This window comes from Cavia porcellus, unplaced genomic scaffold, assembly GCF_034190915.1.
Source record: "Cavia porcellus strain 051 isolate PalLab524CR breed Dunkin Hartley unplaced genomic scaffold, mCavPor4.1 scaffold_5, whole genome shotgun sequence".
Lineage (NCBI taxonomy): Eukaryota > Metazoa > Chordata > Mammalia > Rodentia > Caviidae > Cavia > Cavia porcellus.
This window is the reverse complement of record NW_026947488.1, coordinates 50,966,712-50,990,475: the sequence shown is the minus strand read 5'-3', so window position 1 is coordinate 50,990,475 and position 23,764 is coordinate 50,966,712. Positions and strand designations below refer to the sequence as shown.

The following is a 23,764-nucleotide window of genomic DNA, read 5'->3' as shown; positions in this document are numbered from 1 at the left end:
TCTTTCTTTCTTTCTTTCGCTCTTCTTTTCAGATAAGATTATATCCAAAAGATGAGAAGTATAAAACAAAAGAGGCCTTCATTCTGAGAACACGGAGAGAGAAAACCAAAACCCCCGACCGCTGGAGTCAGGCTTTCTCTCTGGCAGACACTCAGCGTGGGGGGGGGGGGGAGTATATAAGTAGCCTAAGTTTAGGATAGTGCCCTAGGGCCATTAAAGATGCACAGGTATCTCATTGGGCACACGTTTGGCGCCAGGGGCAGATTCCTAAGGGTGGGGGGAGATAGGGTCACAGGTAAATCCCTAGAGGTGGGGGAGATAGGAGCTCCCTCGTTCCGGTTGAGGCTTTTCTGGCTACAGAGTCCTGTCTGGGCCAAAACTCTTTCACTTTCTCTCTTTCATCTGTCTGGAATTAAGGCATCAACATAGCCCCTTTTATATTTATTTAAAATGGATTTTAGCCAAAGACAGAAACCAGCAAAAGATTAGAATTGGGAGTGAGAGAGGCAAGGGCCAGTGTCTTTCTCATGCTATTCCAGTTTCAGTGTGAACACACCCTTCCTACCTCCCCAGAGGAGCCCAACAAAAATCTGAACAGCTCCATAAAATGTGTTGTGTATTTAGGAATGTTGAGGACAAACAGAATCCTGTGGAAAGACGAGAGGATTTCTCAGGGACACACTCTCCTGAGAGGCAGGGAGTGTGGGAAGGACTCTGAAGGAGGTCCACAAACAGGACAGGCAGCCAGGGAAGGGCTAAGCCAAAGGAGAGTGACAGTGAAAAGCAAAGGCTGAGGCCAGGACCCTGGAGGCTCAGTAAAGAGAAGCCTGCACAGCTTGGTGGGATTCTCTTGCCAAATGAGGCGATATTCAATCTCTCTAAAGAATGTCGTTGTTATGTTTAAAATCAAAATTAATGGCTCTTACAAAAGTAGACCCGCTACATATTCAAAGTTCTAGGTCTGCTTCCACGTGGTACTTTCCAGCTTGAACCTCTGTGGGTGGTCTCTCCAGGGCTGAAACATAATGACTTTTTTTGTATAAAAACTAGATAGGGCAGGGGCATAAGTGCTTGCTTGGCAAGTGCAAGGTTGCGAATTCAACACCAAACGAAAACCAAAACAAAAAGAACCTAGAAAGAGTCCCTATGACAACTTGGCCAGGGTTCATTGGCCTGAGAGCTATTTGCTTTCACTTTCCAACAAATGCTACACTCTGCTTTCACTCTACAGTAAACATTTCTGCTCAGTCCTCTTTGACTCTCTGCCTTGTGCTTGTTTCTGGGTTGAAAGAAGAGCCCAGCGGCAGGGTGGTATCACTCCCTTAGCTCCATCAGGCTTCACTGGGAAATATTTAACCTAAAGTGGCTCAAATTCCTTGAATGCTATCAGTGAATTGCTATCAGTAATTTTGCTTGTATTTTTGATGTTTTTATTATATTCCCCTATGCTAAGCCATCTGAGCAGAATCTGGTTTCATACTCTCTGTTTGAGGCCAGAGAAGCGCAGTTGTTATTCAATAAATAGAGTGGAGCCTTGATTCACGAGTTTAATTCATGACACAATTCTGGGGAAGCCTGCCACAGTCATGTTTATCACCCCATATGGAGCTCACGAACCAAAGAAAATTTTGCTAATGCTTCTGTTTGCAAACTAAATCATTCACACATATAAGCATTCATGAACTGAGGTATGACTGTACTGCAATGGAGGTGATAAAAGTCATAATATTGATTTTTTTTGTTGTTGCTAAAGTTTGGGACTAGCTACGAGTCTTAAAATTGCTATTCATTTCTACAACTATATGGTTCTTGCTATACTGATTATTTTATGGATGTACTCAGCAACAGGATAAGCCACATAATCAAAAATAAATTTACTTGCAACATTCCAGTAATTATAACCTGTGGCATCCCTTTGTAACCCTCCACTGAGTGACAATGCCAAGGAGAGCTGATTCAATAGTCACTTCAAGTTTCAATAATGGAAAAACCAGACATTTTCCAAGCCTTTTACTACACATTGAGAGATGATGATAATTGCTGTTATGCTCACAAAAACATTTATTGAATAACCAATTGAAAACTAATGATTATGGGAAAACTAATTTATTGAATAGCTAATCTCTTGCTATGTATGCATCACTGTAATATGACATATTAATCTCTTAGGAGTTGCCAGAAATGGTAGAGCTGAACCAAATGAAATATCTGTTTTCAGATTTTGAAGAATCTCTAGTCTAATTCTCAAAATAGTTATACTGTTTTATATTTCTATCAACAATGCAGAAGAATTTTCTTCACAACCTGGTCAGCATTTAGTTTTTGGAGTTTTCAGTGTTGTTCAATATTCATTTCTCCAGTATCCAAAAACACTGAACAGTTTTTGATACACTTGATGGTATCCATCCATTTCAATTGTTTATTTCTATTTGTGTCAGTTCTTAATATACTATACCTATTAGTCCTCTGTTTGGAGATTACCTGGCAAAGGAGCAGAAGAAAGTGATACCAATTAAAATATATGTATACATTCTTCTTCCAGATCTGGTAGAATTACCTATTTTTCATATACCTATTCTGCTACAATGGAACTAACCTAATTCTTAATTTTAAAAGCTTTTCAACAGAATTCATTGTACTTTTATATATTAATATATATGTGAAAATATTTGAATAAATAGATGTGGTCAACAGATGAATATTTTCAGACAAATTTTATTAAGACTAAAATCTGTCATCATGATTTTCAAAAAAAGAGGACTTTTATCTTAAGTAGTCAGCAAATTAAGCATATCACTTTAACAATACAATAAGATCTTTCGTTCCACTGAAATATTTAAACTGTAAGGTGTTATTTTAAAAAGTTATTATTATTTATGAGACATGTCAGATAAAAAAGAAAAATTAAAACAATCATTTACCACATCAATATCAGAAAAAAAGGCAAATGTTGACATTTCAAATTTTGTGTGAATATTAAAATACATGTTATGGTAATAATATAAAGCTTTATCTCATTGTCTAACTTCTCAAAGCACAACATAACATTCTGAAAGTTAAAAAAGTAAGAACATTTCTCCTGCATTAGTCAGGCAACATGTTGATGCATTTTTATTGAACTGACCTTGAAATGTATTCAAGGTGGGCAGTTAAGTTCATGAGGCCAAATCTGGCTTCCCTGTCCCACTGCATATGCAGCATCTAACTGTGTTCCAAAGTTGCTATTCCAGTGCCAACCTTCCTCTGAAATTACTGTCATTGTGAAATATCAGTTTTATGAATGATCTTGGTTCTTAGACCTCTCAGACACTAAGTATGATAGTGACATTTACTGAAGAGTTCATATGGGTGCCAGAATGAATCCATTAGGTCCTCACACCAAAATGCCCTTATCTCTGACCAGTACTTCTCCACTGTACTAGAGATTACATCAAATCTCTGCTTTACAATTATCTTCTCCCACTGAGGCTCTCACCTACCACAGCTTCTCACTTCTAGATACTATTAGATGACTTCACCTTAATGTTCACAGAGAAAAACAAAGTTTCTGATAGGTACACATTTAGGTTTACTATAATGAAAATGCAAAACTTATCACTCCTATTTGTCATCCATGATAATCTCATGCACACATGCATCGTGCTGGTTACAGGAAAGCTATGTAGAAGTTTTGAACTAGTAAGGGAATACAGCTCCTCAAATATCAACTTAAGGTTATGCTCTTGAGGAGTAAAGAATATTTTAATTAGGGGTTTAGAATTATTTCTCAAATTTTCAAGGGAAAAAACAAAATTCTCAAGGGACTATGTGCAAACACATTATAAATCTCCCCGCTTTGTACATAATATGGTGAGACAGTGTGTACAGGTAAATTACTTTCTGCATTCAATACTAAAAATACTTCTGAAAATAAAAATACTTCTTTCACATGTCATGTTTGAACCTTCTCATATTTTCTTTTTTGTATTCATAGGATTATACTTCTCTAATGTGATAATCTATTATTACATGCAAATTTTTCTAATAAATATGAGTCAGGCATGCCCAAATAAACAATGCCCATAGAGTTTAATACTTCAAAAATAATTTTCCTGTTCATATCATACTTTCAAAGAATATAAATACAATAGATCAAGTTGGTGCACCAACCAGATTTTAAACATCTGAGCTTTCTTAAAGAAATATTCCATTTATAGGTTACAGACACTAACTAACCAAAATTCAAATGTCCAGAGGTCCATGTGTTGCTTGTTTACCATGCAAATCCCCTTCTATAAAGGACTGCTGGCCATCTGAAGAATGCCACTTCCTTTACCTCCACAGCACCCACCTTCTAAAATTGGGTGCATAACTTGGTTCATGTATTTCATCTGTCCCTTCTACATTGCAATGTAAGCTCAGAGAGGGTGAAGAATTTCTTCAATGCTGGAACTTTATGTCCTAAATCAAACGTTTTAGTCCTTGCCATGCACATGAATAAAGACATCGCTGTATTTTCAAAGCAGAGAAAACAGTTTCGATTCCACATTTTTCATTCATTTATTGAGAAATAAATTTTAGAATTTCATTGTTCTCTGAAAGAAACTATATGACAACATTGTGTTTTACCTGGAATATGTCACTCCAACCATGCTGCACAACTTCCTCTCTGAACGGAAGACCATTTCCCTGGCAGGTTGCTTCACGCAGTGCCTGCTCTGCGTTGTCCTGGTCATCATCAAGCTGTACATGCTGGCATCTATGGCCCTGGATCACTATGTGGCCATTTGCAGCCCCCTGAACTATAGTAGCAGGATGTCCAGGTGTGTCTGCGTCTTGCTAGTCACCTTCCCTTCCCTTTTTGGCTTTCTGAATGGCCTATCTCAGGCACTGCTGACCTTCTGCCTGTCCTTCTGCAGCTCCCTGGAAATCCATCACTTATACTGTGCGGATCCTCTGCTCATCATACTGGCCTGCTCTGATACCCATGTCAAAGACATAGCGATGTTTGTTGTCACTAGCTTCACTCTGTCAAGCTCTCTCTCCATCATTCTTCTGTCCTACATTTTCATTTTTGCAGCTATCCTGAAGATTTGTTTGGGAGAAGGCAGACATAAAGCCTTTTCTACTTGTGGTTCCCATCTGACCTTTGTGACCATATTGTACAGAACCCTGTTCTTCATGTACATAATACCCCCATAAAAGAAATCTATAGAAGAGTCCAAAACAAGTACCGGTTTTTGTCTGTTTGTTTGTTACATTTTTTGAGGACAATGCTAAACCCTTTGATCTCTAACCTGAAGAACCCTATATCCTATGGTCAAGGAAAATATCTTTCAGAAAATTGCATTTTAGCCTATGTTTTCCTGTTACCACTAAGCATGCTGATGACTAAGCAATGCAAATACTATTTTAGTGTCTGAGTCTTTGCTTACCTTAAAATCTCAGCGGCCAATTTTTTTTTTTTTTTTTTTTGCAGTCTTGTCTTCAATGGAATTCTTTTCATTTGTTACAGAAATGTTTCGTTTTCCATTGACTATGGTTTTATCCACAAAATACATCAGTGCAAAACTAGTGTGACATCAACTACCACCCCATCAGTACTACTAAATACAAGTAACTCAACATTGGGAAATGAGTAGCCACAGTGCCTGCCAAAGAAAAACAATGTGGAAAAATTGCAATGTCCACATGATATACAAAGATATAAAAATGAATTTCTTTTATAATGAATGCAGAGAAATTAACCATTTCAAAATAGCACCAAGGGACTAGATTTTATATTAAAATACAAAATTTTGGCTATTTCTGGGATGGTGCCAAGTGAATTGGGCTTAAGCAAAAATTTTTGGAGCAATTACAAAATGAATAAGAAAGGTAAAATAATTCAAATGAAAGTTCAAATGAAGGTTTCCTGCCATGCTCGGCAATCTCTGGGGAATTGGGCCTGCCTGCTTGCCCCTGAACTCTGGACTAGACGGCCTGGGGTGAGTGTTCCCACACCATCCCGAGCCTCTGAGAGTTTAAGATTTTAACTCGTGCCAGCGAGGGAACTTTATGACTTCCTGCCACACTGAACCAACTCAGCAGGGCTTGGACCAGCCTGCACCAACTTTTTGGATTCCTGCCATGTTCAGCCAGCTCCAGGGAACTGGGCCTGCCTGCCTGTGCCCTGAACTCTGGAGACTGGGAGGCCTTGTGTCCCCACACCAACCCGAGCCCCAGGGAGGGAGTTTGAGATCTTAGCTCCCGCTGGCCAGGGAACTTTGTGGCTTCCCGCCACACTGGACAGGCAAAGCAGGGCTTGGCCCTGTCTGCCCCACCTCCAGTGAGCCTCTCTCAATCTGGGGAACTGGACAGCCAGAGTCCCAGAAGCTGAGAGCATAGAAGAGGATTTCCAACAGGCCCAGGGGAAGCCTTGGAATTAACACTTGAAACATGAGAAATAGGGTTCTAGAAGCTGGGTGGCCTGGGGTGAGTGTCCCCACACCATCCCCCGAACCCAGGGATCCTCACTCTGCCCAGCCAGGGAACTTCGCAGCTTTGTGCTGCACTGGACCAGCTTGGCAGGTCTTGAGGCAACCTGCAATGACTTTCCCACTTCCTGCCATGCTTGGCGGACTCTGGGGATTTGGACCTGCCTTTGCTCTGAATTCTGGAGACTGGGCGGCCTGAGGTGAGTGTCCCTGAACCATCTCAACCCTAGAGTTTGGGATGATTGCTCACACCAACCAAGGAACTTCACAGCTTCCTGCCACACTCAACCTGACCTGAAAGGCTTGGGCCAGCCTACCCCACCAGAATGATGCACTCTCAATCTGGAGAACTGGTCAACCAGAGTCCCAGGAGCTGAGGGCATACAAGAGGATTTCTAACAGGCCCTCGGGAAGCCTTAGAATAACACTTGAAACATAGAAATATATGAAAATGACAAAACGAAAGACCAACTTACAATCTCAAAATGCCAGCCCATCCCAATAAACCTTAGAAGCTATGTACATAGAAGAAAATATATGTCATATACCTGAAATATGTGACATAATAGCAACTGAAATAAAGAAGCAACTCCAGGAAGCTTTAAAGGAGTTCAAACAAGAAATAATCTCGTAGGTAATAGAAGAAATGATAAAAGAAATGAAGGAGATGCTGAACATACCTAACGGAGACACAGTTAAAAATTGGAGGAGAATCAAAAGGAAACAAAAGGTAGAATCTCTGGATGAACAGTATAAGAAACAAACAGAATATATAAAGCAGATGCAATCAAAAATTCCATTGAAAGTTGTAAAAACCACCTCAATGAAAGTGAACATAGAATTTCAGACCTTGAAGACAAGATTGCAGCTAGTGAACAGGAAAGGAAAGATCTTTTAAAAATAACAAGGAATCAGGAAAAAACAATTTAACAGCTGCAAGATGATGCAAAGAAAAACATACAATTGATAGGGATAAATGAAAAAGAAGGGGACAATATAAAGGATGTCAAGAGGATATTTAGAGAAGTGATAGTTGAAAATTAATCAAACATGAGAATGGAAACTGACATCAAGATCAGTAAACAATATAGAACTCCAAATAGCCATAAGCAAAATAAAATTACACCCAGACATATAATAATCACCATCCCAGAAATACAACATACGAATAGAATATTAAAAGCTGTCAGAGAGAAAAGACAGATCACCTATAAAGGAAAACCTATCAGAATCACAGCAGACTTATAAGCACAAAGCAGAAAGTCAAGAGGAGCACAAAGAGAAGTATTTTAGATCCCAAAGGAAAATGATTTTCAACCTATACTGATGTACCTTGCAAAAATGTCCTTCAAAATTGAAGGAGAAACAAGATACTTTCATGACAAAGAACAGATGAAGAACTTCATGATCACCAAGCCAACCCTGCAAAGATTACTGAAAGACAGTTTAGATACACTTAAGAAAAAACCAGTAAGCAAAGCAGACAATTAAACAGAGCAGAAAGATAAAGATGCAACAGCAAAAAGATAACATGTCAACAATAAACCAATATATAACAGTTATAACCATCAATGTAAATGGTCTCAATGCAGCAATTAAAAGAAACAGACTGGCAGAATGAATCAAGAAACAACATCCAACCAAATGCTGTCTACCAGAAACCCATCTAACCCAAAAGGATACTCACAGACTGAAAGACAAAAGACAGAAAACAATATTACATGCAAAAAGAAACCCCCCCCCAAAAGCAGGGGTAGATATGATGTTTGCAGAAAATGTGAACTTCAAACCAAGAATGATCAGAAGAGATAAAGAAGGTCATTATATACTGATTAGGGGAAAACTTCAAGAGGAAAAAATAACAATCTTAAACATATATGCACCAAATTCCAGTGCACCCAGTTATATAAAGCAACTATTAATATAAATGAAAAACCAACTTTGCAATAACATTTATATAACAGGAGACCTTAACACACTGTTGACACCAAGGGAGAGATCAACCAGACAGAAAATCAGCAAAGAAATAACAGAACTGAATCACACATGTGAACCAATGTACTTGATAGACATATACAGAGTTTTCCATCCAACAACATCACAATACACATTCTCCTCAGCAGGACATGGGACATTCTATAAAATAGACCATATACTAGTGCACAGATAATATTTAAATAAATGCAAAAGAATTGAAATTATCCAATGCATGTTATCGGATCATAGCACCATGAAACTAGAAATTAATGATAAAAGATACTGCAAAATTTCCACTAACACATGGAAACTAAATAACACACTCTTGAGTAATCAGTGGGTCACAGGAGAAATTAGAGAAGAAATTAAGCAATACCTACAAGCAAACGAAAATACAAATACAAATTACCAGAATCTGTGGGATGCTATGAAACCTATCCTCAGGGAAATTTATTGCACTGAGTTCCCACATCAGGAAAACCAAACAAATGCAAATAAATAACCTGATGTTAAACTCAAACATCTAGAAAAAGAAGAGTAAGTCAAGCCCAAACTCAAAACAGTGAGAAAATTATAAAAATCAGAGCAGAAATTAATGCAATAGGGACTAAGAAAACAACCAACGAATCAAAGAGTGGTTCTTTGAAAGAATAAATAAAATTGATAAGCCACTAGCCAACCTTATTTTAAAAAGGGAAGAAAAAGCTCACAGGAATAAAAAAGGTGAAATCACTATAGACTCTGTAGAAATACAGAAGATCATCAACACCTGTCTCAAAAACTTCTACTCTCATAGCTTTGATAACACAGAAGAAATAGACAAACTCATAGAAACACATGAAGTACCAAAGCTAGGTCAAGAAGATGTAAAACTGCTGAATAACCCAATCTCTATTAATGAAATTGAAAATGTAATTAAGTCCTTATCTACAAAGAAGGGCCCAGGCCCAGACGGATTCCCTGCAGAATTATACGAGAAATACAAAGAAGACTTAATGCCCACACTCCTCAAACTCTTCAATGAAATTGAAAGGGGAACAATCCTTCCTAAGTCATTCCTGGAAGCAAATATTACTCTAGTACCAAAACGTGAGAAAGAACCAACTAAGAGAGAGAGCTACAGGCCAATCTCCCTAATGAACACAGATGCAAAAATCCTCCATAAAATACTGGCAAAGAGAATGCAGCAAATCATCCAGAAGATTATATACCATGACCAAGTGTGATTCATCCCAGGAATGCAGGGATGGTTCAATATATGTAAATCAATAAATGAAATCCACCATATCAATAAATCCAATAGTAAGAATCACATGATCATTTCAATACATGGAGAAAAAGCTTTTCATAAGGTCCAACATTCATTCATGATAAGAACCTCACAGAAAATTGGAATATATTATCTTTACCTCAATATGATGAAGGCTATCAATAGCAAAACAACAGCCAGTATCATGCTAAATGGCCAAAAATTGAAAGACCTCACTTTAAATCAGGCACAAGACAAGGATGTCCTTTACTGCCACTCCTATTTAATATATTACTGGAAATACTAGCCAGAGCAATTAGACAAGAGAGAGAAATAAAAGGGATAAAGAGATGAAAAGAAGAAGTTAAATTATCATTATTTGCAGGTGACATGATACTCTACACAAAAGATGCTCAAAACCCCATTGAAAGACTCTTAGATATAATAAATAAATTCAGCAATGTAGCTGGATAAAAAATCAATACTCAAAAATCAATAGCATTCCTATACATAAACAACAACATCACAGAGAGAGAAATAAGAGAAACCACACATTTCACATTAGCAACCACAAAAATGAAATATTTAGGAATTACTCTCATGAAAGAAGTGAAAGACCTGTAAGAGGAAAAATATAATACACTGAAAAAAGAAATTGAAGGGGATCTCACAAAGTGGAAAGACATCCCTTGTTCATGGATAGGAAGAATAAATATTGTGAAAATGGCCATTCTCCCAAAATTACTATACAGATTCAATGCAATCCCAATAAAAATACCATCAACATACCTCATAGATCTAGAAAAATCACTCCTAAAATTCATCTGGTGCAAGAAGAGACCTAGAATAGCAAAGACAATTCTAAGCAGCAAAGGCAAGGCAGGAGGCATCACAATCCCTGACTTGAAGTTATACTACAAAGCAACTGAAGTAAAATCAACATGGTACTAGAATCAAAACAGAGCCGAAGCTCAGTGGAGTAGATTAGAAGATGCAACCACTACTAAAACCACACTTAACCACCTTATCTTTGACAAAGGGGCCAAACATGTTCACTGGAAGAACGACAGTCTCTTTTATAAGTGGTGCTGGAAAAACTGGCTCTCTATATGCCAAAAACTAAGAATAGACCCATGCCTATCACCATGTACTAAATTAAATCTAAATGGATCAAAGATCTGAATATTAAAACAGAAACACTAAATCTATTGGAAGACAAATTGGGTAGAAACCTTGAAGATGTAGGGGTAGATAGATAATTCATGAACAAGAATCAAACCGCATGGGAAATACTTCCCACAATCAACAACTGGGCTCATGTCTTTTAAAAAAGTTTCTGCATGTCAAAAGTAATCTCTAGCATAGTGAAAAGCAAACCTACAAACTGGGAAAAAATCTTAGTGAACTGTCCCTCAGCAAAGACTTCAGTCTATAACATATAAAGAATTAAAAATAAATCAGACCTCCCAAATTTAAGGATCTAATCCAAAAATGGGCATCTGAGATGAATACACAATTCTCAGATGAAGAAAAACAAATGTCACATAAATACATGAAAAAATGTTCACCATCATCACTCATTAGAGAAATGCAAATTCAAACCACACTGAGATTCCGTCTTACTCCTGAAAGAATGGCCAGGATTAAGAAACCTAGCAACAACAAATGCTGGAGAGGCTATGGGGAAAAAGAACTCTCCTGCACTGTTGGTGGGAGTGTAAACTGGTGCAACTATTGTAGAGGTCAGTCTGGACATTTCTCAAAAAGCTAGGACTAGAAGTCCCATTTGTTCCAGCTATTCCACTTCTAGGCATATTCCCAGAAGAACTGATAACATCATGCCACAGTGATATATGTGCACTCATGTTTATAGCAGCACAATTTGTAATCGCCAGATCTTGGAAACAACCTGAGTGTCCATCAACTGAGTAATGTTTTTAAAAGTTATGGTATTCTTATACAATGGAGTCCTACTCAGCTATAAAGAATGATCACATTGAGATATTTATAAATGAATGGGTGTAGCTTGAGACCATACTCATAAGTGAAATAAATCAAACTCACATGTATAAATAATCAATAGCTTCCCTAGTGTAAGAAATGGTAAGAATACATAAAACTATATGGTAATCATGATTCCCCAGTATATTCCTTTGAAGCCTTATAATGTTTTCATTCATTAATTGGAATGGTTTTATTCTGGGTTGTTTGATTTTATCGTCTGTGTTGGTACGAACAGCTATTTTGAAGAAAACAAGAGATTACAATAACTAGTTATGATTTAATATCATATTGTTTTGAAATCCCGCCAAGCTTTTGTTCTTCTGTCTCCATTGGTTTTATCATGTTGTATCTTACTGGATTTTATTATATGTGATAGTATAAACAAAACATTTTATAGACAAGGAGATATTATAGTAACCTTTGTTTATTTTCTGTTTAGTTGATTCTGAAAACTCTGTAATACTTTCATTCTCTTGAGTGGTTTTATACTGTCCTTATGTTTGATACTATCGTATATGAAGGTATACTCAATTATTTCAAGGAAAGAGACACTATGGTAGCTACTGTTATGTTGGATTGTCTTGTGATGAAACACTATGTTGCTTAAACTGTTCTGTTTTGACCTGTTTTATTATGTCCTCTTTTATCTTAATCTTTTTTTTTAATAACAAAAAGAAAGTTCAAATGAAAGTTCTTTATGGGAGAACAGAAATCTCAAAATGGTGCAAATGTATCTACAAACACTTAACCTCACTTATACTATCCCAGCATAAAGAGGAAGTGAAAATTTACCTTGCATCCATAAGACTGAGAAATGTTTCAAAACTCTGATGGTGTTAATGTTGAAAGAAATGTGTAATAAATAGAATACAAGGACTCTATTGGTGGAAGTGGAGAAAATTGAAAATAGAGTAAATTTAGTTGTCAACACAGTAAATTAATTAACATATTATTCATTCATTGCTACTTTAACTTGTAAAGATTTAATCCAACTGTAATTTTACAAGCAACATTGACACAGCAAATTTTAAATTGTATACATTATGGCCCCAAAATAACAGACCTATATGTAAGAAAGTATTTCACTGGTATTTTTTAAAGTTAATCAAGAAAAGCTTTTGCTTGTTGTGTTATATTACATATTGCCATATTCACTGATTGGCACAGACTGTTACACTGAAAATTGTTGCAACATGGTCACCTAATCCATTGGTGAATTAGCAATGGTAAATCTAGCAATGTTAGTAAAATAAAGAATTGTAGAAGATACATAGACTTATTTCATGCATACAAACCTTTATTCTAGCAAAACAATACTGATGTAACTATATATAAATAAGAATAATTAAAATAATAACATAATTTGCTGCAGAAAATTGAGAAAAACAGAATCAAGCAGGGATTACTCAGTCTTTTAATATCTTATTGTCTGAAAAACCTGAAATGAATGCAACATTTTGTTAACATGTAATGATGACTAATTTGCACTGATAAAGAGACTTTTCATTACATCATATTTTCTGTCATAGGGTGAAAATAGTCTAACAAGTTAAACCTTCACACTAATTTAATGATGCAGGTAAATATCAGGTGAATCATATGTAGAAAACAGTTTAATTTCCAAGGAGACACTGAACAAAGAAATGAAATATATTTTGAAAACACATAATAATTAAATTTATTATAATTTCAAAATATATAATCATACATGAGGCAAAATATAAACACACATATATATGTACCATATACATGTATAGTAATATTAGGTTTAGGCCTTTAAAAAAGATTCCTAAAATTAAATTTAAAAATACATATCAAATGATAAAGTATTGAATATTAATATAGTAATAAGATAAATATGAACTAGCAATATAGAAGTGTTATATGATGAATTTTACAAATACACATGTGACTATATGGCTGAAATAACAGGTAAATTTACATAACTAAAAATACAGGATATCGTAATGAATCAGTATGGGAAATGTTACATGTTGATGGGAAAGCCATACTCTTAGAAAACAAACCCAAAAGCATTCTGTGAAAAGTTTGGCATTTCTACTAAAAATACAACATGAAAGACAATGCCATTGGATTTGAGAAATTTGAGTAATACATTAATAATCTGAGATATTTCCAAAAATTTTTCATTGCTATGTAATGGTTTTATGGTACTCGGGTTTGAACTCATAAACTTGCACCTGTCAGGCAGGCACTCACACCACTGAGCTAAATCCCCTGCTGTGTTACATAATTTGAATAAGGAAAAAATCTCTCCCACAATTGTCAAGTTTCTGGAAAACAATTCAGGGTTTATTGAGGACTAAAATGATTATTTTTATTGCCATATAATGAGCTATTGGAATGCATACTATGGAAGGAAGTATGTGTTCTGCATTGATTTTATAAAGCAGACCATGGTTTTCAGTTTGAATTTCTACAGTTTTGAAAACACTCACTGAATTGGGCCGGTAAGTCCAGACTAATAGCAATATATAACTGCAAATCTCCCAAATGAGTTCTAAAAGATCACAAAAATGAAGGGATGTGATTTATCAATGAATATGTTCGTTAAACTGTTAGATGAAACCAATATTTTGTATAATGGTGACCTTCTCTATATTACTTAACCAACTGTTCCTTTTGGATAACTTTCTTTATGGCTACTTTGACGTCTTTGTTCCTTAGGCTGTAGATCAGAGGGTTTAGCATGGGACTCACGAAGATATAAAACACAGCTACAATTTTACCTTGTTCCACAGATGCCTCAGAAGGGGGTCTCAGATACATGCAGAACAATGTCCCATAAAAGACAGTGACAGCCGTCAAGTGAGACCCGCAGGTGGAGAAGGCCTTGCGTCTGCTCTCGGCAGAGCGCATGCGCAGAATGGCCGCTGAGATGAACAGGTAGGAAACCAGGATGATGGTGAGCGAGCAGGTGAGGTTGGTCCCGGCCACCACAAACATTGCGGTCTCCTTGACATATGTGTCCGAGCAGGCTAGGACTATGAGCGGGGGGTCAGCACAATAGAAGTGGTTGATCTCGTTGGGTCCACAGAAAGTCAGACGAAGCATCAGGATGGTCTGTGCTAGGCCATTTGCAAAGCCATAGAGGTAAGGAGCAGCCACGAGAGAGAGACAGACACACCTGGACATTTTGCTGCCATAAAGCAGGGGCTGGCAGATGGCCACATAGCGGTCATAAGCCATCACTGTGAGCATATAATAATCGGTGATCACCAGCGCAATGAAAAAGTGGAACTGGATAAAGCAGCCAGCGAAGGAGATGGTTTTCCTCTTGGATAAGAAATTCACCAGCATCTGGGGAGTGACATTGGTGGCATAACAGAGATCCACAAAGGCGAGGTGGCTGAGGAAGAAGTACATGGGGGTGTGGAGTTTCGGATTGCTTCTGATGAGGAGAATCATGGTCACATTCCCAGTGACAGTGATGAGGTAGATGACTAAGAAGACCACGAAGAGGACGGGCTGCAGCTCTGCTCGGTCTGTGAGTCCCAGCAGGATAAACTCAGTCACCATGGAGTAGTTTTGCTTTATCATTCTGCTTCCCTGGCTTTGGGTAAAGTCTAAGGAAAAGAAAAGAAAAATGCACCTGGCTTGTGTCATTTATTTACTGCCCCCATAATATCTGATATTTCCTCCTTCTGTCAAATTTGTACATGTGGCATAAAGTTATTATGTCAATATATAATCAAAATCATAATATATGTATATATGCACACATATATCTAAATATTCTGACAATCTAGCGTTTTCATACTTAAAGACCCTTTATGTTTTTGCAAGCCTTGATCATAGTTATGCATCCATCAGTTTCTTTTACATGTGGATATGAATAAACCTTGGCTTTTAAAACATAACAGAATCCTTTATGTTATACTCTAACTTTTGATACTGTATGTAATGTACCAACTATGGAACTTATGTTATTCACAGCTGAGTAGGTTCCAGGGAGTGAAATTGTGATGTAGTGCATGTAGAACTGGGGTCTCCTTTTCCCTGCCCCACTGAACCCAGTATTATTTTGAAGATGTTATTTCCTCTATAATGCATGTTCATTTTCCCTATCTAGTCCGTCTTAGGAGACCCCTGTACCATAAAAATTTCTTTAAATTTTCAGACTATCCCAGGATACCTGATTATTTTGCATATTTTGCGTGTGTAGATAAATAGTTGGTTTGAGCTAACAACACACATATATATAAATATATATAATAAATTATACACATGCATCTTGGTGCTTTGAAATGCCCCTGTGTGTTGTTTAAAGAAAACCATAAAATGTGTAAACTTTTTGTGGGCTTGGGAAAATAAGAAGTCGTTGAAAAATGAGCCCCAGACCATGATCAGCTTTTGTATCTATACCTCATGCTAACTCTTGGAAAACCTTTTAAAAATTCATTAATATAATTTCAAAAGTCTCCTTAATTGGATGTTACTATTTTCTTAGATTATAGTAAATTAATATCCATGTTAACTGTAGAATTGAGACAGTACTTAAGATATCATGAAGTGTACATCTCAACATTTGGGCAGAAGAAATGCAGTCAAGAGACTATTGCAGAAAGCTAATGTCTTCCACAGTTATGATAATGCAGTGCTGACTTTTTCTGTAACTAAATTGGTGATGGGAGCAGGTCATTATGTAATCATTTTATTCCATTGACATTCAGGCATGTCCATTGCTTTGTCCATTTATGGATATGAAGACTTTAGACATAGTAACTAAGGTTACAGGGTCCAAAGTAAAGTTACCAAACTCAATGAAATCCTAATTACATTCTGCCTTTTTTCTAAGTTATTAATATCCAACTGAATTTTATCACTATAGTAGCCAAATTGACAAATGCTTTTTTAATATTCTTAATGTCTTTGTTTATTGAAATACTCACTAAAATTCAAAAACATTGACATCTCTGTTCATTTTCTGCTGTGAGGAAATAAGGCAATGCAAGCAATGAGCATTCCATATAACTGAATACTTCAGGGTATCAGCTTTCCTTTATAAGAAGAGGAACATAGTGTCTGTTATAATTTAAGTCAGAAAATCTCAATGAGAATAATTTTCAAGGGACATAAGCAACTCTGGAGCCATCCCACAGCTATGTTCTCTCCTGTGAATGCTTCTGGTCACTGTTAAACCCCCGCTTTAGAAACCTCTGGTCTTTAGATTAACAAGGATAATGTTACCTTGGCCAGGTATAGATCAATGGAAAGTAAAAAATAATTATCATTTTCAAGTACACCTTTTAATGAGCTTTACATAATTTAATATAGATTATAAATCTGAAAGTGCTCATTTCTAAATGGGGTATAGAAATGATATGAAACAATGATTATAATTACAGAATAGCAATGAGAATCTGAAAGACCACTTATGTAGTCTCCTATTTTACTTCTGGTTTTCTGAGCTCAGTTACAATTAAGTAAGCATGGCTAAGTATGGAGACCCAGAATGCAATAATTACTGAGAGTTTGCAGTCCCATTTCCCAGGTAGAAATTCCTGTAGTCCCAAGCTGTATAATTTTGGGTAAGTTATGAAATGCTGTGTGTCTTAATTTTCTTATTGATTGAATTTTACTAATGATAGTAACTACTTCCACGTGAGGACGTCAATTCCCAGCAAGTCCAGCCTGTAGTAAGCACTTAAAAAGTTGTGGTTGCTCACTTTATGTTACAAGACCCAGGTATGGTCTAGAATAATATCATACTTCCTTAGAGAAGAAAATTATACCTAATCTATGTCCATGGACACCTTGGGCTTTCTCAACTGGAAGCATTCACTTGCTTTTGATAGAATTAACGCTCATTTTGGTCTAACTCCCTTTGAATTACATAAAAGCCACTCCACCATATATTTATTTATAGCTACTTTACTCTGAAATTAATAGTAGCATTTTCAGAGAGACTTTTGCTAGTTTATTAGATGAACATTAGACTTTTGCTAGTTTATTAGATCCTCTCAAGTTACTTTGATCAATTAAAATGTTTGCTTCTGGATTCCAAAATTTAAAAGAAGTATGCCTGATCCTACCTGAGGAAAGGATGTGATTTCACAGAGGCAGCACTTACACACTGAACCTGAAGAGTTTATAACTGATTTGCCTCTTAGGAATCAAGTCCCTAGGGCTCAATTATTCCTAGCAGAAAATTATTTCCACTTTTTGCCTATTCTAAACATCCTGAACTCACTCAGGAAATAGATTTTGTTCTTCCTCATTGTGATAAATCAAATAAATAATGAAGCAATGGGACTCATTGTTTAGGACATGCTGAACTTGTTACTATTTTGGATAATGTAAATATCAATTTTTCTCATATGCAAGCTATAAACTAAAATACATGATAGCAGGAGAAAGATTTCAAATCTAGTAAGCTTTGGAAGATTAATTAACTTTTCTTAAACTTAGACTAGCCACATACTAATTTTGAAGCCTATGTCTTTATTTTGTTAATAGAAATGATACATTATAGTGAGGAACATGATATATCCATAGATAATGTAGATGAACTTTCCGACTCTACAACTATGCAGATATACTGTCTTTTGTCTCTACCTTTGAATTTTTTCTTTATCAACCATCTGGTCAACAATGTCAGCAGAGGTCTTTTGGCGTTTAGTTTAAAACTCACTGTGACTAATGGAAAGTAATAATGAGAAGAGAGAGACTGCGTTAAAGAGAGGTGTTTAATTGGATGCCTCATTCTCTTCCTGTTTAAAAGGGAATGTGCTAGTAGTATCATTTCTGGCTGAGCTACCAGAAGACAATGGTTGGGGATTTTTGTTCCTGGTTTCAGCTTTCATTTTTTTCATAGTACAGTACTTTATTTGTTATATCAAGTGATATGCCCTAAGGGAACTTGCTTTACTTTTTTAATGTTTTTTTTATTTTAAAAACAAAAAGATAGAAATGATACCAAAAAATCACCAACAAAATGAGAAAACAACCCACAGAATGAGAAAAAGTTTTAGCCAGCTGTCCCTCAGATAAAGGATTTCTATCTAGAACATATAAAGAATCATGGCCCCCAAATTCAAAGACCCATCCAAAAATGGGCATCTCAGATGAGCATGCACTCCTCAGATGAAGAAATACAAATGGCAAGCAGCTACATAAAGAAATGTTCAATATCACTGATCATTCAAAACATACAAATTAAAACAACACTGAGAATCTACCTTACTCCAGAAAAGTATGGCTATCAATAAATCAAACAATAACAAATGCAAGAGGGGCTGTGGGGAAAGAGGAAGCCTTCTCCACTGTTGGTGGGAGTGTAGATTGCTGTAACCTCTGCAGAAATCAGTGTGAAGATTCCTCAAAATCCATGATTGGAAGTCCCATTCAACCCAGTTATTCCTCTCCTGGGTAAGAATTGAAGACTTCATGTCACAGTGATACATGTGCATGCATGTTTATGTCAGTTCTTATTTTTTTCTGATAACTGTGGAGACTGAGTTTGCTCCTGTCAGCCTCACAGCAGAAATTGTTTTCTGATATTAATTGCTGTTTCTTCAAATTCTTTGAATGATTTTTAATCATGCCTGCATAGTCAAATTTTCTTTGGATTTTTTTTGAGCTAACACATGTGATCAGAATTATTTTTATGCTGTGTTTATGACCCAAGCCAGAGTAATACAAAGTAGTTAACAAACATATTATAATATAATGTATAATAAATATTCTGGTATGTTCAAATCTATGAAACTGTACTGAACTCTGAGTTACTCCACTAAAAATACAAGCAAAATATCAAGCAGGACGAACCTATGTGGTAGGAGAGAAATTTAGAATCTCATGTTCTGAAATATAAGGGAAGAATTCTGTTTAAGAAGGATATGATCAGAATATGTGCATTGAGCCACTTGAGCAAAACTATGAAATTAGGAGTAAGGAGCCAGCCAGTAAGGGTCAATACAAGCAGCAAAATATTAAAACATGTTATGTGCATGCATTAATCTACCAGAATGAAGTTCGTTCATCTGTAAAATCAGCATGTGCTGATAAAAAAAAGTTATGAAAAAAAAACAAGAAATCAATGACACCAAATATCAGTGATGGGTCAAGAAATTGAGGACTGAGAGCTGACTACTGCAGTTAGGTAGGTAGAGACCAGTAATAACTTTCACAAGAGCAGTTTCTACGGAGACAGGAAAAGTCAGCTTAAAGCAGGATACAGAGTGCAAGTAAAAGTGACTTGAAAATGGAAAATATGTTCAATTATTATCAGTACTTTTGATTACCCAGGCGAAGACACTGGGAAGTAGGTAGGCTGTGGACAACTGGTGATTGGACCTGTATTTTCATGATTGTTAGCTCTTCCCCATGTGACTGGATTTTCATTATAGCAATGAGAACTGATGTGTGATGCACGCATGGAGAAACTGAACACCCTTTACAGTTGGTCCATGGGAATGTCAAAGTGGACAGAAATTGCCCAAAAATGGAAACAAATAAAGCTGGCTACTATGTAAGTGAGCAAACTCTGTTTCTAAGTCTACATCCCAAAGGATTAAGACCTTGATTTTCATGTTCACTCTAGCATTATTAACAACAGCAAAGACATGGTAACAACTCAGATGCCTACTGATGGATAAACCAATGAAAATCCTGTGATATGTAATCACAAAGGAGTATTATGCTGTCTTTAGACAGAATGATCCTGTCTTATGTGACAACATAAAATAAAGTAGAATCAAAGTTTAATTTCAGCATGACAGCTTCTGTAGAGAGCTGCATAGCACATCGGGTGCATTATATGTTTAAGAAAGAGGAATTCAATAACTGAACATTGATAATGAGTTTAAATGAAATTTGCTAAATACTAATTAGTTTATTTAGTACTTAAGCTTAGCCCATTGGCAAAGACCATTTTATATAATGACACACGATTTTTCTGCTGTATCAATTCAAGTAATACTTCTTCCACTTTTTTTTTTTTTTTTTTTTTTGGTGCTGGGGATTGAACTCATGACCTCACACTTGCCAGGCAGGCATTGTTTTTTGGAGGTTGTTTGTTTGTTTGTTTTTGTGGTACTGAAGACTGAACTCATGACCTCGTGCTTGCCAGGCAGGCACTTACGCCACTGAGCTAAATCCCTGGCCCTTCTTCCACATTTTTATTTAAAAATGCAAGGCACTAATATTTCTGAGATGGACTCATAATAATACTGTTATATATTGATCAGATGACAGTATTACAGCTTTCATATCAACCACATGATCTTCCTTTCCAGAATGCTATTCAACAGTAATGCTTGAAGTAAAAAGAAACTTGATTATGACAGAAAGAAAAATGCAAAACTCAAAGAATGAAACTTCAGCACAGGCGCCTTACTGAATGTGTCCCGCTCTCCCTCTGCTGTGCTTTGGTCCTGAATCAACTTGTCTGGGGCTGAAACAAAATGATCTTGTGGTTGACCTCATGCAAGCAGTTCATGAATGCATATAAACCAAAACCCTCACTGTTTCCTTAGCTCCCATATGTGGTGGGAGCCACTCCATTTTCAAAAGTGCAACACATTTCCAAATATCACACAGGATCATGAAGGTAGCTAAGGTCTATGATGGGGATGTCCTATAACTGTGAGCTTCAGTCCTGCACCCCAGTCTGCCTAGGCCAGTTCCAGACAGATACAAGGACTGACCTGAAGGAAGTCCCTGTTTCCTATGGAAGACAAAATGCACCTGCCTCAGCTAGAAACATTTGCAGGCTACAGTGGGCCACAAGTGATGACCTTGAGATGACCTTGCTGTGTTGGACAATAGCAGGGCACACAAGCAGAGCAGAGGACAGAGGGCAGCTTGAAAAAGAACACAGAACTAATCCTGATTCATGCTCCCATGAGATGATTTTTAAGTTATTTTAAAAAGGAAAAAAGATTATAAATCACTAGAAATTCATCAAATAAGAAAAATCAACTAACAGATAATTTAAACAATCAACTGTTCCAAGCTCAAACCAACTCTTTGAATGAAAGTTAGAAGAGTTGGACATGATGGTGCACAACTGTAATCCCAGCACTCAGAAGGCTGAAGCAGAAAAATTGCCATGAGTTTGAGACCAGCCTGGGCTACATAGTGAATTCAGGTCTGGCCTGAACTACATAATGAGACCTTGTCTCAAAAATAAATAACTAAATAAATAAAGTCAGGTTTCACATATCTATGTATTACGTAATTATGTCTTGATGTGTAGACGCCAAGAATGTTATAAGTAAAAGTATTTTGACCATTTTGACAATTTTCTAAAACACAGAACTACAAACTGTAAAACATGTATGCATTCATTGCCATAAACATGCAAAAATTCAGCAAAGCACTTGTCACTTAAAAAGAATTAAATGCAGTTAAAAAATCTTCACATGCAATTCATTGCTTTATCTTAGAAATGATTTTCTGTTTACTTGATTTATTTAAATAGGTGAAGCTGGGAGTGGTAGCACGTGCCTATAATCCCAGTATTCAAGAGGCTGCGGCAGGAGGAATCAGCAAGTTAGAGACCAGCCTGAGCAACAAACTGAGTTCAAGGCCAGCTCCAACTATATAGCAAGACCTTGTCTCAAAAAAGAAAAAAGCAGTGAAAGTTCTCCTATACTATTACAATTTTCTTTCACATTTTTTAAGCAGTAATAATCCAAAGCTATTATCAAGCCTTAGTTAAAAGTGTGAGAAGTTACACCTGTTTACTTAAGATGCTATGTTTCCTGCTTGAAATGATAAATTTTGTTCATGAAGTGCTTAAGTGATGAACATTGAAGATTTGGGTTTGTTCAGCAACCTCAGAATAATTGCTGTCAATACCTTGGGAACAATTTTTCACAGTCAACAACAACACTGTAAACGCTACACATTCTTTTTGGCAGGTGAAACTCTTTCTGGACATTTCTAAATAAAAATAGATGAATGTTTGGTTTTATGCCAACTTTGATATAACAAATATACTTTGAAATTTACCTTACCCACAGTTTTGTTCAGTTGGATCTGGATTTTATGGAGCAAATGAAGACAGTTTATAAACTGTATATTTACATTTTCTGTAAATTATCACATGAGTATTGCCTACATTTACAACTCCTGTTGCTATCTAAGTAATATTAAAAACCAACAAGTAACAACAAACCAAAGGTTTTTCTTGGTGATAAAATCACATAAAATGTTTTTACTGAAACAGGAAAAAAATCGCAATAAATGGAGCTATTTCTCTCTCATTCCAACACCCACACCTTGGTTTCTTCCATTTGGCCATTCTGAGTTTTAATCTAAATTCTAAAATAGTTCTACTGGTATGACCCACACTTTCAGGTGAACAAAAATCGAAGAAAAAAAAAAAAACAATTGGAGAGGAAATCAGGATATAGGGATATGGATAGAGTAGCATAGAGTTCTCAGCACATCTGCATTTCTATAAATACACAAAATTCTTATAGCCATGAAGTGTTATTTCTAATAAAATAACAGGAGGATGTCTCAAAATTAGGATGGGGGCTAGGGATTTAGCTCAGCGGCATAAGCACCTGCCTTGCAAGCAGGCAGGCCTGAGTTCGATCCCTGGTACTGATAAAAAAGAAAAAGACAAAATTAATATGGGACTTGTCAAAGTTAAAGAAAAGTTAATTCATCTTCCTGTGTTTATGAAATTCCAAATCTTTCTCCCTACCGCATCACTGTTGTACTTTACAGCTCATGAAAAATGAAAACTGATGTTTTCTCATTTAAGATATTAAGACATTCAGCACGAAAAGAATGAGTTCTATGAGTTTATCATTCTTTGGGGATTTGATTCCCTCGTGGTAGTAGGGAGGGAACAAAATGCCTTTCCTCAGCAGGATTAGCACTTTACATACAGGGACAAAGCAGTGGTTCATCAAGGAAGCAACTTTCTGCGGAAAATAACTGAACCAGAGATTGTTCCCTATGAGACAAATATGCCAAAAACCCTCCTTGTGTGTCCTGTAGATGCTGCCATTGTGAAATCATTCTCTCAGGTAGGACAAGCAATATTTTTCCAAATTTTAGAAACGAGAAATAAACCAAGCTGAGTCCTAATATAATG

The 23,764-nt window shown here is 36.4% G+C and overlaps 1 protein-coding gene and 1 pseudogene across 1 annotated transcript; one reads left to right on the top strand and one right to left on the bottom strand.

Moving 5' to 3' along the window:
• The first annotated feature begins 3,846 nt into the window (after nucleotides 1-3,846).
• LOC106029064 (olfactory receptor 5M10-like) lies at nucleotides 3,847-5,402 on the top strand (annotated as a pseudogene).
• An 8,353-nt stretch (nucleotides 5,403-13,755) lies between these two features.
• Nucleotides 13,756-15,266, bottom strand: LOC106025000 (olfactory receptor 5M5-like). Its single transcript, XM_013159606.2, has one exon. The coding sequence runs from the start codon at nucleotides 15,244-15,246 to the stop codon at nucleotides 14,308-14,310; it is 939 nt and encodes a 312-aa protein (XP_013015060.1). The 5' UTR covers nucleotides 15,247-15,266; the 3' UTR covers nucleotides 13,756-14,307.
• Nucleotides 15,267-23,764: the final 8,498 nt, after the last annotated feature.

What these genes read in the sequence shown, in the direction of transcription:
- LOC106025000 (XM_013159606.2), bottom strand. Translation starts at nt 15,246, where the DNA reads ATGATAAAGCAAAACTACTCCATGGTGACTGAGTTTATCCTGCTGGGA.